The 16,509-nt window shown below is 42.6% G+C and overlaps 1 protein-coding gene across 1 annotated transcript in view; it reads left to right on the top strand.

The window, feature by feature from the left end:
- Positions 1 to 16,509, top strand: part of rin1b (Ras and Rab interactor 1b) — a 28,731-nt gene that overhangs the window by 8,167 nt on the left and 4,055 nt on the right. The window contains exons 2-11 of the mRNA XM_058623792.1: positions 2,768 to 2,911; positions 3,680 to 3,794; positions 3,996 to 4,068; positions 5,749 to 5,840; positions 5,968 to 6,152; positions 6,921 to 7,205; positions 7,740 to 8,298; positions 11,421 to 11,729; positions 11,828 to 11,959; positions 12,724 to 12,893. Of these exons, the coding sequence (XP_058479775.1) occupies positions 2,768 to 2,911; positions 3,680 to 3,794; positions 3,996 to 4,068; positions 5,749 to 5,840; positions 5,968 to 6,152; positions 6,921 to 7,205; positions 7,740 to 8,298; positions 11,421 to 11,729; positions 11,828 to 11,959; positions 12,724 to 12,893 (2,064 nt within the window). The remainder of the gene's footprint in view (positions 1 to 2,767; positions 2,912 to 3,679; positions 3,795 to 3,995; positions 4,069 to 5,748; positions 5,841 to 5,967; positions 6,153 to 6,920; positions 7,206 to 7,739; positions 8,299 to 11,420; positions 11,730 to 11,827; positions 11,960 to 12,723; positions 12,894 to 16,509) is intronic.

Genomic DNA, 16,509 nt, shown 5'->3' on the forward strand with positions numbered 1-16,509 from the left:
TTCTTTCTCTCACTATCTTTTGCTGTGGATCTGTAATGGCGTGACACTCTGCACCCACTCTGTTTATTCTTTTTAATCCTCGGCTAATTCGACAGTGATGTGTTGTTGTGGAAGACAGAGACACCTGAAGTGCGTCGATGGGTGCATTCACACCAGCCCTTCTTAATCGAACCCGAGTGCAGTTCGTTTGGGGGAGGTGTGAATGCGCAACCGAACTCTGGTCCGCCTTAAAACTCAGGTGTTGGTTCGGTTCGAGTGAACCTAACGCAGGAAGCGGACTACAATGCGGGGCATTGTGGGTACAACACAACGAAAACAAGTTTGTTCAAATACCATTGGTGCAAAATCACCAAAAGTCGGCTCCGAATCATCGTTCAAACCAAAATGGTTGACCCTCTGTTGGGTTTAGACCATAGGCCCTCGTTGACTTTTTTGACCATCCCCACCCATTTTTGGCTCAGTTTTTAGCCCCTCCCATTTACGATTTACGAATTAACCAACAAGTTTTGTGGCATGCGGAAAAACGCGATTTATTTCAAGGAAAATGAAGAAGAACCTTGTGCGTCTGGACCGTAAAAACCTTCCCTAACTCCATTTGCTTTAACGATAATAAAGGTCATGTGTTTAGGTAATACTGTAGCTCACTCATCGATTCTTTCTTTTTTTTCTGAGGTCGGTGCAGGTCGCTGTCGATACGTTTTTCCACAGTAGTTTGACAGAGTCTGCAGTGACCCCGTCCTCATTATGTAACACTGAGCCCCAGCATTGATTGACATCTCTCCCCCTCTAACACTAGTTACCATCCACTGTTAATGGTTCCACAGACTGACGCACGGATACAACTGGCTCCTCTAAGAGGAGGGGAGACTTATGTAAAAGGTGACAGCAGGTGGTAACATATATATATATATATATATATATATATATATATATGTATATATATATATATATATATATATGTGTGTGTATACATATGTGTGTGTGAAAAATACAAATGAAAACAATATGCATAATGTGTCCTCTAATAGAAGCAGAACAGGTTGCAGCATCTGATAGGGGTGAACTACTCTGATGTGGGAAACATTATTATAATAATAATATAACACATTATTAATAGAAACACATAAAAACCTGTCTTTGTGGGGACATTTTGTCTGGGCCCCACCAATTTTTTAAGGGTTAGGGTTAGAATTGTGTTTAGGTTCGGTTTTGGTTAAGGGTCAGGGTCGGGCACTTAGTTGTGGTGGTTAGGGTGAGGGGCTGGGGAATACATAATGTCAATGATGTGTCCTCACTAAGATATAAAAACAGGTTTGTAGTTTTGTGTGTGCTTGTATTTGTTGCCTCTTTGCATAAGCACCCACCTTGTCAGGACCAGTCGTCCTCATGGAGACCAAAACCTGGTCCTAAAGAGACAGAACCTCATTTGTGAGGAACTGGTTATGTTTAGAAGTAATATTTGAATTGTGGTTGGGTTAAGGTCACGGTTAGTCATTAACTGGTTATGGTTGAGGTTAGTGATAACGCTTGTTAAGGCGAAATCAATGAGAGTCCTGAAAAGAATAGGTGTGTGTGTGTGTGTGTGTTCATACTGTACAAGTGTGTGTGTGTGTGTGTCTCCAACCTGTCAGAGAGAGAGAGAAAGAGAGGGCGCGAGCGGGTGTTTCACTGAGTGGGAATGCCTGGTAGGATGTGGGCATGATAGGCCCCAGGTTTCCATGGCAACCATCTGCTGCTACGTTCGCAAGCGTTCGTCGGCAGCCCACACAGTGTGACATCCAGCAGCAAGCCAATCTGAGCGAGAGAGAGCGAGAGAGAGAGAGAGAGAGAGAGAGAGAGAGATTGAATGACAACATTACGAGGCCAGAAATAAAGAAAGGCGCAGTTCAAACCAAATGAAACCAAACGTCGACTTGTCACTTGTGGATGTGACGACAGAAGGACTAAAGGTGAACAGAGCTGCTTTTAAAACAGGTTTGGTAATTAAAAAAAAAAAATATATATATATATATATATATCTCAGAAAAGTTGCCCAGAATTATTAAGTTTTTTGAAAGTTATGATGGCGAACATCCAAAATAGAAATTATTATTGCACCTTTATCTCTTTCTCTCTCTGAGATCCTGTCTAAAAATAAACCATAAAGAACTAAAAAGGTTAGTCTAAAACCAACGTTATTATTTTCCTGGCAACACAAATGTGAGAAGTGGTAATGCAGTCACAGTCTGATTGGATTTAGTTTATCTTTTATGTGATGTTCATGGTATATTAGCGTTAAAATGTCACGTGTCACACTGGCTCCAAATCAATATCAAATCATGTCACTGCTGTAGATGAATGTTAGCCCTTTTTCTATTAATGTATTTTATATTGATTTTCGTGGTGTTTTTATGCATTTGAGTTTTTAAAAATATGTTTCCAATGGGTTCCATGTCATGTGACCCACTGGACTAAAAAAGAAAAAGAAGATTATAGTGCTTTTTTATTGTTATTTTTTGTAAAATATGGTTATCATTATACTATATATACTAATATTATTACTTTTAGAAGTAGAAGAAGTATGTTGCCAAATGGGAATGCTGAGTCAGCACAAGTCCTCAGTTAAAAAGATGAGGAAAAGAGTTCAGTTTATGTAACGGGCAACTCTAGACCCGTAACTTCATTTTCAAGTTATGCCTCAGTCGTGCGTGCAGTTGGTTAAAAGCAGACTAATTAAAGCTGCTCTAAGTATTTAGTCTGTGTGTGTGTGTGTGTGTGTGTGTTTCAGATGCAGGCGGTGGGCGGTAGCCAGCGAGGGTCTCAGCGTGGCTTCAGCGTCCTGGATCGTCTGCTGCTCACTCATCCTGTGTGGCTGCAGCTGTCGCTCAACCACGACTCGGCGCTCTACATCCTGCTCCGAGAGCCTGTCGGGGTGAGGTCCAATCAATCCATAATCAATCACGTTCTTATTCAATAAAAAAAATTGAAAAAAGCATACAGGAATACATATTTCAACAAGAAAACATTAACATCTTTGTTGTTTATAACAATTTCTTAAGTGTATATCGTCAGTTTTTGTAAGAAACTGCTTTTTTTGAATTTTAATTTAAATCAGTAATAGCTTTTAATGAGCTCATATGTTGTTTTACAGCACCACATTTTTAAATGCTAAAATCTATGAAGACTATGACAACTTTTTATATGTTTATTTATTTATTTTCCTCATAAGCAATGTTTTGAAATGTACAGTATGTCTTTTATATGACTGAATATCTGTATGGGTGTTTTGTAGTTGTCAATGTGTTTATATATACTATAATTATTATTTATTGTGTGTGTATGATTGTTTATTTGTAGCTATTCTTGTTTGATTATTATTATTCCTATTAAAATTATTGGGAATAGCTGTTTTATTATGTTGAAAACCAGTAAATACATTCATAAAGGTTTCAAGAACGAGCACTTTAAGTTGCTTTTTGAATAAACTACACAATAATAGAACGTCTCCGTGCTAAAAGCAGCTTTAACACGTTGGTTTCTTTCATTATAGTTTACGTTTTTCCCTATCTGCACCATCTGTGCCGTGCCGTGTCAGATTTCCTGTGAAGTCTGTGCATAAAGGACAATAACGTCACTGTTCTTTACTCACGTTTCTGTTTATTATTGTCTTGTGTGTGTGTTTTTTTGTCGCTGTACGCAGACGTTTCTGGTGCGTAAATGCAGCGCCAGCCAGAGGAAGGTGCTGTGTTTGAGAGTGACGGTGGACAGAAGTGCCTCCTCTGTTAGGGAGTTCTTCATCTGTGAGGAAGACTCCAGTGAGTACAGATTATCGCCCCCTGCTCACGCATCGTTTCTCCTGCAGTGCAGTGTTTACACTGCAGAGGGTGAAGTGATGTGAGACGGTGAAAAAAGATGGCTCCTCCGAATTATTTGCAGCTGCCATACAGCCTGTTAAATTTGCAGCCGTCTCCTCACTGCCTCCACAGCTGTCAAACTCTTGTCTGTTCTATTACCAGCTTTCGCCTTGGAGACTTCAGCACTCACTTTCCCTGACTTGTGTCGACTGGTGGCCTTCTACTGCATCAGCAGGTGATTATTATGTCATAGGATTATATCAGCTGAACCAGCACTCTCACACTCAAATGACCTGGGGGCCAATGAGTATCTAGTGTGGCCAGTAGGGGGCCGGTCAAGTGAAAAAAAAAATCTAACTTTTTAGGAAAGAAAAACTGTTCAGGAGTGGTGGTTTTTGCAGAATATCAAAAATGCGTTGATATGGACCGATATATAGCCCTCATCACTGCCGTGCTGCCATTAGGTGGTGCTATGCCCTTAACTTAGTTTTCATGTGCTGATGTTTTCTGCCCAGGTCCGGCAAAATTTTCATTGGGTGCCGTGATCACACCCTTTTGAATCTGCGAGACCTCTTGATAACTTTTCATCTTTGATTTGTTTGGTACAAACTGAAGTGTTGTTTTTATATTACGATAAGTTCTCAGACGAGTTTGTTCATTTAAGAAAAAGTGTAAATCACCAAGATGGTCGAGTTGAGGCCATGGTCCCGATAGACTTTTCTGTTTGTCTTGGGCTGTGGCATGAGTCCACCACATTTCATTAAATTTGGCGCAACTTAGTTTCAGCTCTGCCCTACTTGGTTTGCCCTTTGGGGGCGCTATTGAGCCATTTTGCCTCCACTTTTATGTATTTTCCTTATTTTATAAAATCTTTCACCAGTTCTGATGTGCGTGTCTCAGAAATGTGATCTTTTGCAGATGAAAAAAAGTCGGGAAAAAATATATCAATGCAAACATATCCCACGCTAACAATAACAACCTCTACACGGGCATTGGCGCACACAAACAAACGAGTTCCGACTACAAATGGAACACAGCGTAAGGCTCTTTGTAAATAAATGCTCCGCCTTCTCACCAAACAATGTCGTGAGGTTAGGTAAGGAGGAAGAGTAGTTGCAATGGAGCAGTAGGAATGGACAGGAAGTTAGCCAAAAGTTAGCCAAAAGAAATAATGATGAAAGTATTATACATTCATTGTAACATAACCTCTGTGTAAACTTTATGGTGTGTTCCCAGTCAGAATTTGAACTAGAACGCCCCCTACAGGTTGGCTTTATACCTATATATCACAAACCCTGACATAGGATACCAAGATGGCTGCCACTTGCCTCAGTTGCAAAAACACTCTGCTACTTTTACTCGTAATTGCACCTCTGTCTTATTTGTTTCTCGTTAAATCAGGTGTAAACATAGTAATGTTCAATTTTTATCTGTACACAGGTTGGTATGCGGGTTGTGTGTGTAAAATACCACGTAGAGCGTTGTTGCTAACAATGGCTAGCCCAAGACACGCTTGTGTCTCAGTTACACTTCTCATATAAATAGAATTCAGCATAAAAACAGTTCTTATCGAGCAACATCGACATTAGTCTCTCTCTCTCTCTCTCTCTCTCTCTCTCTCTCTCTCTCTCTGTCAAGATCCTGAAACAGATTTGGCACAAACTTTATTTTTGGCTGCACTTTTTCAGCCATGTGTTCCTTGGCTCGCTTGCTAATCCTGACAAATGCCTGTGTTTTTGAGACGGGAACACCAGCAAACATTAATATGTTGTCTGACAGAAAAGAAAAATGATGTTTGTTATCTAATGTGAGTGTTAAACTCAAGAATTTTAGCAAATATGATAAAGAGATAGCAACAATATAGACTCTAAGGTGATAGATGGTAACGTTTTTTGTTTTTTTGTCTTGTCTGCAGAGATGTGTTGCCTTTTCCACTGGAGCTACCAGAGGCTATTGTTAAAGCCACAACTCACAGGCAGCTGGAGGCCATTTCACACATGGGACAAGGTACAGCTTAACTTAACTTAACTTAAGATGGTTTCACTCTTATGTCACTTGGTCAGTCCGTCACAGGTCCAAGAGAATGATTCCTTTTACTGAAGAACTCTTATCTCTTTGTCTACCTTGCGACCAGACTTCTGGAGCTCCCCAAGTTCTTCAGACCTCCAAAACGGACCGTTGGACCCTTTCGCATCAAGCAGCAGCAGCAGCCAGGCCCAGACAGTGGTGACGCAGGACCGGTGTAAGCCGCCGAACCGAGGCAGACAAGGCAAAATCTGTTTCATCAACCCGCTCTTCCTGCAGCTAGAGGTTTGCAAGGTTAGTGGAGAAGAATATGTCATTATCCAAAGCTCCCTGATTCACTTTTTTTAAAGAATTACAAACATTACAAGTGCACCAGTTTGGGTGGGTCAGGGGAGATTTGTTTTCTGGGCGTCCCCAATCTATTTCACAGATTTTTTGCAACCTTTTAGTTCAGGATTATGTGAATAATCTTTGGAAGTGACTTATTTACCAATGTATTGTGATTTGGATCACAATAGTTAGGTCAAAAGTAGGTCCCCATATAGCAAGATTGGTAAACACTGCTCCTAGTTTGAAAAGTGAAGCCTTGCAAATGGGACAGACACCAGGAAATCTATTCTACTTCTCACCTGATTTAGGTCAGTAAACAATTTCCTGTAGAGTTAATGGTCTCAGTCACTAGTTTCAATCCTGAACCTGAACTTTCATATGCAACGGGAACACTACATCCATTTTTGTACATACGGTCTATTCTATAAACCAATTTTCTCTACAGATTGAGGCAAAGGGAAGGACTCATCTGCGCACACTTCCCTTTCCCAAGCACATCAGGGAACTACGGTGGCCTTTGTGTACCAGAAAGGATGTTGTTTTTTGTTTGTGCTAGTTTTAAATATGAAAACATATTGTCCACATTTGTGCTGTAGAAATGTGGTAGGGCAAGATGGCCGCCTCCCTAAAGCAATTTATACATTTATACAAACAAACAAGAAAAGCCTCCTATGTGTCATACACACATCGAACCTTCAAATTGTCTTGAACCCACTCCTTTCTTTTCCTCAGCAGCCACAACTCACAAACCACAGTGCCTCCAACAAACGGCACCGCTTCAAGCGCAGCATGCGGCTCCGGCTCTCCGAGACCTCCATGAATCTGTCCCTCGAGGGCGTCGGCTCCTTCTCGCCGCCGCCGTCGGTGGAGCAGTCCGACGGCTCAGAGAGGCTGCAGAAGGCCGGCACTAACCCACAGAGGAGAGTTCACGCCGGGGCCGGAGTGCTGAGGAGGACCCCCGCTGTATCGCCAGGGTCTGCAGAGGAAGAGGACATGATGTCCGTCTATGTGCCTGAAGTAATAGGTTTTTGTCTTTCACATCATACCTTCAATAATGTAGACACATTTTTGATCCCACAGGAATTTCTTTTGTTTTTTTACATGTTTAAGCTTGTGAAAACATGATAACACTCCCTGTGGTTGACCTGATTATCATCCACAAACATAATCTGTGAGACACCAACCAAAACAGTAGCAAATTGCTGCAGTAAAGGATATTTTTTGTAGTTTTATAGTGAAAAACAAGTCAAAAACATGCATATGTGTCACATTTCATGCACATTTCTAACATAACATGAGTTATTGTTATACCTTGGACCAAGTTGTGTTTGGTAATAATTGTTAGAGGTTCTTTAAAACTTAATCTTAACTTTAGTTTATTTACAGCCATAATTGCCAGACACAATGCATGGTGTATTATTGTGTAATTTCATGTATTTTCAAGTTCAAATGTGTCTAAAATCCCCTCATGTTCACTTGTTGGTTGGTTCAGTCAGTTGTATTATTGTATATTTTTTAATTAATAAAACTATTCTTTTTTTGCTGATAAAGACATCTGCCAAGGTGGAAGATCCTGCAAAGCCACCGTCGTCAGCCCGAGCAGAGGATTCCGGCATCGAGGTGGCGGTTCTGGCTCACGAGCGTCGTCCCGCTCCGTCCCTGGCCGAGCTGGACAGCAGCAGCTCCTTCAGCAGCATGGACGAGGACAATGGCTCGGATTCAGATCCAGAAAGCATGGTCCAAACCCAAATGTACGCCGACCAGCGCCCCCCGCTGGTGCGCTCCAGAGGCCGCGGCGGGATGCACCGCATGAGCGAGGCTTTTGTGTGTTTCTTTGCTCCGGACAAGCGGCTGACGCGACTGGTGGAGGAGCTGTCCAGAGACAGGCGCTCCATCTTTGGCGGCATGGTTCAGGACTTCCTGCTGGCGCAGAGGGAGGTGCTCAAATCCCTGTCTTCATCTTCATCCTCCTCTTCCTCCTCCTCTGGGGTGACTTCCATTCAGCTTCTGCAGGATCTGCGGCTCTTTCTGTCCCAGGCGAAGTGCTGCCTGCTGGACAGCGGAGAACTGGAACCTCCCATTGAGACTCTGGTGCCAGAGAACGAGAAAGGTAAACAAAGGGAAAATTGACAAACACATCAATGCTCTATAATCACAATTGAATCAAGACACTTTATATTTGAGTCCTTACTTCATCCACGACTTTTCTGGTCAGAACAATAGACTACGCTGCTCAATTGGTCGACTGACGTATGTCTTCCTCCTCCACTCCACTAGGTGGTGGTACACCCCCTTTTAGCTTGTCAGAATTAGGCAGGTTTCAGTTAAGCATGCGGCCAGTTGTGAACTTAAGGCTTCAAACACTGCTGGTGCAGTTGCTAACATTGTCGACTCGCAGCAAGAAGGTCACCAGGTCAGATCCTGGTTTGACTGAGGGCCTTTCTGAAGTTCTCTCCGTGTGCAGGTGCTTTCTTACCGAGTTCTCCGGTAAGTCCAAAACCATGCAAATTAGGGATCAGGTTCATCGGACACCCTAAATCAACTGTAGGAGAGTGAATGGTTCATGTCGTACCCTGGACTGGCGACCTGTCAGGTGTCTAAGGCTGTGTTTCCGGCCAGTTTCGGTTTGGTGCGGTACGTATTTTTATGTTATTTGGAATAGTGCCAATATAACCGGCGCCAAGTGATCCATTTTTGGCACCCTTTCCTTGGGGTACCCCAATAGTGGAGCTGGTCCGGCTCTAGCTGGCTAGCTGTTCGCTGTGTCGCATTCATTGTCGTGGCTTGTTGTTGTTGCTGACTCAGGGCTTTACCCTTCCAAACGTACCGTACTGTACCGTGATAGAGACGCGGCATATGTCGGCTGGGATTGGCTCAAAATCAGTGGATTGATTGGATGAACGGGTGCTGTACTAGTGTATTTTAAAAGTCCAGTTTCAGTGGGACGAACATAATGTCTTTTTTTCCTAATGTAAATGTACGGAAACTAATTGAAAAGACAGAGGCCACAGGTCTGTGAAAACGGCCTTTTTCGAATGGCGAAAGTAGTTGGGGTGGGGGCGGGGTCGTTGTCACTCTTTCACTCATATTGTCTCATATTTAGAAAACAGCATTAGGAAAGTCCCGCCTTTCACATCCACTGCATTCAAAGTGTGATTTTTTTCTCATTATTGTAGACACGTCGTAGTGTGTTACTTTGGAAGCTTCGTACTCGGATCCTTTGACACAATCTTGTGCGTAGGTTTGTCTTCTTTTTCCGTGTGTGTATGTGTGTGCGTGTGAAATGAGTGATGAAGGATGGTTGCCTGGCATTGCAGAGGCTTCAGGGGAGAGCAGGTTGGCCGCTGCCTTCCTTCCTTCCTTCCTTCCTTTCCTTCCTCCCTTCCCGTCCGTCCTCCATGCACTCTGATTCTGATTTATCTCGCATTGCGTCGGTGGGAGGCATTTGCATTTTTTTTTTCTCCCCCTCGTTTATCATAAAAAGATATCACAGTCCCACGCTCACTTGAAGAGCAGCACGATTCAGTGGAGGCTGCGAGGGGAGGGAGGGATAGAAATAGGCAGGTTGAGATGTAATCACACACAGATCTGTGATAAATATGGGGAAAGAAAAAAAAATTCAACAGTGCTTTTTAGGAGTAGCCATTTACTGACACGGCTGTAATCGGATTACATGTAATCTGGTACTTTGCGGAGCTGGTGAAAGAAAAGGGGAGGCTGGGAGTGAGCAGAGAGGGAGGTAGAGGAGAAGAAAATGGAGGGTGTGAATGAATAATTAGGAGGGGGAATGATATTGTAGAGTGTATGCACAAAGAATGATGGATGGACAGTGTTTGTTGGAGAATTCTTAACCACATTAGTCAGCACTAACTGCAGGAGAATCACTCTCACTGTGTGTGTGTGTGTGTGTGTGTGTGTGTGTGTGTGCGCGCACGTGTGTGTTTCCACGTGTGAGAGCGTACATGCGCACTGTACTGTCTCTCACTGTTGTCAAGACAAACCAGGAGCAAAGAGATATACCATATACAATATACCAGTATAGGTAAATTAAACGTCTATGATGGACTAATATATGTATATATGTAAGTAACATTAAAAATAACTACAACAATAATAATACTAATAATAATAAATTAGTAATACTCCACATTACAGTACAGTAATAATAAGTACTATTGTACTAAGTACTATACTATTTAAATATTCAATGGTTTATCAAATATTAGAATATTCTAAACTCCAGGGTCCTCAGTAGGTAGCGTGTTGAGCGACTCTGGTCTTTGACACGCCTCTCTGGTCACTAGATACCCAAATATACTGATTTACATCTAAAAAAAAGTGGTTTATCCATTTAATTACACTGTAAATGTATGGCTTTTTTCATTGTGCAGTTCTAGCATGGCTTGGTTCGGCACTGTTTCTTGCTAAACCTGGATAAAGCACTTGGGCGCGGTACTTGGAGTTTTCTGGATGTGCCCCCCACATGGCTGGGGTTAATTTCCCAGTTGTCCAATTAAATGGGGAGCAATGGGTGTTGTCCCTTTTGGGGATTTGAGCTGGCAACCCTTTGGTTATACGCCAACTTTCCTTTCCACTAGGCCATGGGCTGCCCAACACGGTATGACTGTAATATTGTGTCCTTATTATCACAGTTACCACTGGTATTATGATGGTGTTGGGTCCAAATATCGATGTGGTGATATATTGTCGTCCTTCCTCGTGCAAGATGATAATCAATAAGGCGCTTTAAAGTAAACAGTCCCTGCCAGTTTCACTCGCTGGGTGTCGCTTCTTCATGTCTCCTGACGGTGGCGCTACTCAAATGAATGAGAGACACTTAACTGAATGTTACCTGGCCGAAGAAGAGGGAGTTTACAGCGGGATAATGGTGGAGAAAGCTACGTTGAGAAGCTCCATCCACACAGACTTTATGCACTTTGTTCTCTATGTTGTGGATATACAGAGAACTCCTACACCAGTCAGACAGATATCGTGATATATGATAGTCTTGCAATATATTGATTGTCACAGAATCCTTGTATCGCGATATTATTGGTATCGCGCACCATGTATCGTGTATCGTGAGCTACACTGGGATTCCCACCGTCATCCGCATTGGTCTGACCCTACAACTCATCGCTTAAAGAATACAAGCAAACACAATTGTGGGTTCACTACTTCAAACGAAATATGAGTTGGAGTAATAATGTCCCCCCCTCCCTCTGTCCTCAGACCTTGCACTGGAGCGAGCCATGTTCTCCTGTGTGCTCCGACCTCTCAAGGCCCACCTCGAAAAAGCCCTGGTGGCGTCGCACAGTGAGGACGGCTCCAGCCAGCGCCTCACCCAGAACCTGCTCCGTCTGAAAGGGGACGCCGCCATGGAGCGCCTGGGCGTGCGGACGGGCGTCCCGGACAGCCGCGGTGTGGAGCGCGTGAGGCAGAAGCTGGTGCTGATGCAGAGGACGCACTCGCCCATCGACAAAGTCCTGCTGCTGCTGCAAGTGTGCAAGTGCGTGCACAAGGCCATGGGCTCCGTACACGGTGAGAACCAAGCTCGTTGGTTTTTTGGTGGTGATTCATCTAAAAAAAAAAAAAAAAACACACAACTTTATTCCATCTTCCTGTTTCTTTCTTTACAGGACAGGAAGTGAGCTGGGACGACTTCCTGCCATCGTTGTCCTACGTGATCGTGGAGTGTAACAGGCCTCACATCCTGATCGAGGTGGAGTACATGATGGAGCTGCTGGAGCCGTCCTGGCTCGGAGGAGAAGGTGCGAACCACAGGACCTGTCTGTGTCTGATGAGCGGTGTGAAAACTGTGCTTTTATTTTGAAACCTGTCAATGTGCTTTTCAGCTGTTCAATCAATGCGAGCGCTCGCTGTCTGTGTGTGGGAGGAGAGGAGGGTCCCCACGTTAGTGCAGCACTGATACATCCCATACATTTTACACCAAAGCAGGGAGATAAAAACTTTAATTACATACAGGGTCGTCTGAACTAAAATACCCATATATATATCTTTGTATACTTGCTTTAAAATGAGAATAATTTGGTTTTTGTTGGGCTTTCTGGTGTGTGAAGGCCACCGTAGTTCCAATCAACTGTTGTGATACAGATGTAAATATGTCAGTTTCTATTATCGTCAACTATTTTGATCAATGAATCAGTTTCAGTGTTTTTTTTCCATAAATTAAACAAGCTTTTATGATTTCTCAGCTTCTGAAAGAAGACTTGAAAAAGTCAAAATTCTGAGATTAGAGTCAGAATTCTGAGAAACAAAGTCAGAATATGTCATTCTGAGATTAAAGTAAAAGTCAGAATTCTGGGATTAAAGAACAAGTCTGAATTTTGAGACTAAAGTCAGAATTCTGAGATTAAATTCAGAATTTTGAGATTAAGGAAAAAGTTATTTTTCCTTCATTTAATCATTTTTAAATATTTTTTGATTTGTGTACAATAAAATATTTCTGAATAAATAAATCCAAGTGTCTTCCCTGTGACATTCAGTGTCTCCACGTGTTGTTTGTTGCTCCCAGGCGGTTACTACCTGACCAGTGTGTATGCCAGCCTGTGTCTGATCCAGAGCCTGGACAGGGAGACTCCGCTGTCCGGCTGCCTGACGCCGGACGCCCAGGAGGCGCTGAAGGAGTGGAGCTGCAGACGGAGCCGGGAAGCCCAGAAACAAAAGGAGAGCCAGCAGAGTCAGGTCGGTGGAAAAAAAACAAAAAACCCAACAATGCTGCGACTGTAGCCGTGAGTGACAGCGCAGAAACACTGGCAGATTCGTGTGTGGGTTTGAAACGGTATAGTAACGCCCGGAGTGAAGTGTGGACCGATGTGTGGACAGAAGGAACTCCTGTTTGTTATGCAGTGTAAAACTACAGGCTCAAATCTGGTTCAAATTAATCAAACCGTTTCTCTTTTTTAACAGAGTACAAATACTTTGTTACTGTACAAGTACAAAATTCACGTATCTGTACTTTACCTTGTTATTTATATCAGCAGCAACTTTCACTTTTACTCTACACTACATTTCTATTTATATAACTATCTTTGTTACTACCAAATAAAATCAGAAGAAGAAGAAGAGTTGGTATTATGGTCTGTATTTATACAGAGCTTTTCTAGTCTTGATGAGCGGCTTTACACTACGATTTTCACCCATTCAAGTGTCTTGCTCAAGGACACATGTAGACTAGCAGCCAGGAATTGAACCCACAACTCCCACAACCCACAACAACTTAAGTAATATTATAATAAGTGACTTCAACTTCTACCAACGTCATTTTCTGGTAAGAAGATGTTGTACTTTTAGGTAAGACTGGTTTTAGATTGGGTGAGTTTGAGTGGTTTCTTCATTTTTACAGCTTTTTATTCAAACAAGCAAGTCCACGATTTTAATTTGAAAGTCCAATCGAGACACTTCCTGTTTGTTTGTTTGCTTGTCAGTTGCAGTGAAGCCGCGCTCATAGTTCGGACTGAAGTGTCAAATATGGACTTTAAGACTTTTACTGAAGTAATATTATTAAAAAGGGACTTCAACTTCGACACGTTTTCCCCCCAGCTGTCAAACGGCGACACGGGCGAGAGGATAATCCATCAGCAGTGATGAGATGTGACGACCTACATTTGTAACAATGGCAGGTGATGTAGAACGAGCAATGGTGACCCATATTTGGCTCAGGGATGATCTTGGGTATTAAAGGGATACTATGCCATTGTATCTGAACCAGTTTGGGGGTTATGTTTTGTCTTTATCTCACAGTTTGACAGCAATTTTTACCGCTGAATACGGAACTTTCCAAACGGTTGTCTGTCCCACACCAAAGTCCATAGAGAAATTGAGCGATTTAAGCTCACGTGGACACGTCACCTTTTTTCTAGCCTGAAACTGAACAGAGAATTCCAAACACGGCATTCAAACACTGAAACAGTTGAACTGACTGATGGAGGCGGCAGCGGGTCAACGACTCCTGTGAGTTGTGATGTAAAATTGCTGATTCTGTCAATGGACTTTGGTGTGGGGGACAGTGAGTGCTTCAAAAAGTTTACTTTCCAGCCACAGAAAGATCTTTACCGGTGAGGGAAAAATAGCAGGAATCTTTTTCTTGAGACACTGCAGACTCATAACACGTGTCGATTTTTATTAGATGTGCTTCTTTTTTTTTTTTTTTTTTACATGTGGCTAAAATTAGTTTTTTCCCTTCTGTCCCCTGCTTGCAGCCTCGTTCCTCAGCGCTTTAATTTCCTTCATCTATCCTTAAATGCTTTCACTAACACTTAACTGTTTAAGTACCTCGCATTTTCTAGAGGTCAAGGCACAGGTGCAGAGGTCAGGTGACACCCCCCACACCCCACACACACACAACACACACATGTGGAGTCCTGAGGGGGATTAGTTTTTAAAGGTAATCCTGTGATCTGAGGCTGCCGGCTTACAATGATGGGGGGGGGGGGGCCCTGCACTAATGCACACACACACTTTCACTTAGACTCTCCTATTATCAGCCCCAGCCCCAGATTTTTTTTGGGGTGTAACCGTCGCCTCTGACGAGATACGCGAGAGCGGCATTGTCGTCCACGTCCAACGTTTTCTCTGTCTGGTCACGTGGTGCCTCACTCTGGCTTCAAATAGGCGATCTAACTCACCCGGCAGCCAGATTTTCCACTGACACAGGCGGGGATCAGTGAGCCAAGTGCTATGAAGAAGTGGGCGGTCAGATAACATGAAATTTATTGAGCTGCATCTACCCAGCGAAGCAGGCAAACACAATATGCACACGGACAGCGAGGAGCTCACTGACTCTGTAAGTTCTCGCCATGGCAGACCTGTTGATTGTAATTGCTGCTGGTGTGTGTGTGTGTGTGTCGGAGGTGTGTGTGTGTGTGTGTGTGTGAGGATTCTTAAGGTTTGATGTTTGTAAAAAAAAAAAAAAAAAAACAGGATTATGGTGTGTATGTTTTGCCAGCGTGTGATTTAAACAGGGGGCTGCGAGGGCGCGTGTAGGCGGTCGTTATATAATAACTTATGTACGACGCGGTTGTTTGAAGAGTGGCACTTGTCAGCTTCTGCGATCCATTCTGTGGCTTCATTTTGTTGTTGTTGTTGTTGTTGTTGTGTTTGGGAAGGCGTGGAAAAAAAGAACAAAGTTTGCAGCAGGAAAAGCTGAACCCAGCCGAGCATCAGTTTTAGAGGAAAGTGGATTATATTCTGATGAATTTTGGATGTGGACACACTTTCAGAGGATTCTCTGTGGAAGCCTTTTCTTTTCTTTTCTTTTCCTGCTGCAGGTTACACGTCCAGTCATGTTTATTTATAAAGGACAGTCGGAGTTTAGTCAAGAGGAAATTTTACTTTTAATTTCACACAAGATACAAAATATACCATTTTTTTTTTTTTACAGAAAGCTAAATCACAGTAATATATGGCATAACAGAAGGAAATAGTATTAGTAACATACTGTATGACATAATTAATAGTGACTGAATCAGTGAAAACCTGAAGTATAATGAGAGAGAGAGCAGCAACAGAGGGGAAACCTTTGGTTCTTCAACAAGACGCAAGGACCTGTTGTTAGACTGGATGTCAAACTTTAATATTTTTGTTGGATCGACTGGATATCGAACTTTGTGTCGCCCTAAATATCAAAAGCACGCCGTCATTTGATGTCTATTTTCGGTCCCTATCCGCGTCAGTGAGCATGTAGCGTGTCAGGTGACCGAGGTCTCACAGCTAAATATGAGCATTTTGTTTTTAGATTAGACTCAACTTTATTGTCGTTACACACGTCACACAAGTACGCGGTAACAAAACGCAGAAGACGTGAGGTATAGACACTAATATGTACTAATATGAAAAAGTATAAATATGTCCGTATAGATATATTATATACAATAAGTAGGAAGTGATGTAAATATGACCGTATATACACAGATTGTGTAAAAACAAACAGGTTATGCAGTGGTACGAGTATAAATGGATTGAAAGACGATAATATATAAAGTAGGTTTTAATGAGTGATGTCATTTTTTTGGGTAAAACTGATTGGTATGGTTCTGGAATTGTATGGAGCTGAATATATGGTTAAAATGTATGAAAGTACAGTGTTTAAAAGACAAATATTGTGGATAAACGAGGCTCTTGTTGAGTTTGTGTGGGAAGTCTTTGTTTTAGAGTGAATTTCTCTTGTTGTAGTGGATGATCTGCCTGCGTGCCGCGTGCACCGCTCTCTCTCTTCCTCTCTCTCTCTCTCCTCCCCCTCTTTTGCCCTCACTGTATAAGCCTCTTGACCTCCGTGTTGCATGAAAACAGTGAACACTCA

This window comes from Solea solea, chromosome 3 (assembly GCF_958295425.1).
Source record: "Solea solea chromosome 3, fSolSol10.1, whole genome shotgun sequence".
Classification (NCBI taxonomy): domain Eukaryota; kingdom Metazoa; phylum Chordata; class Actinopteri; order Pleuronectiformes; family Soleidae; genus Solea; species Solea solea.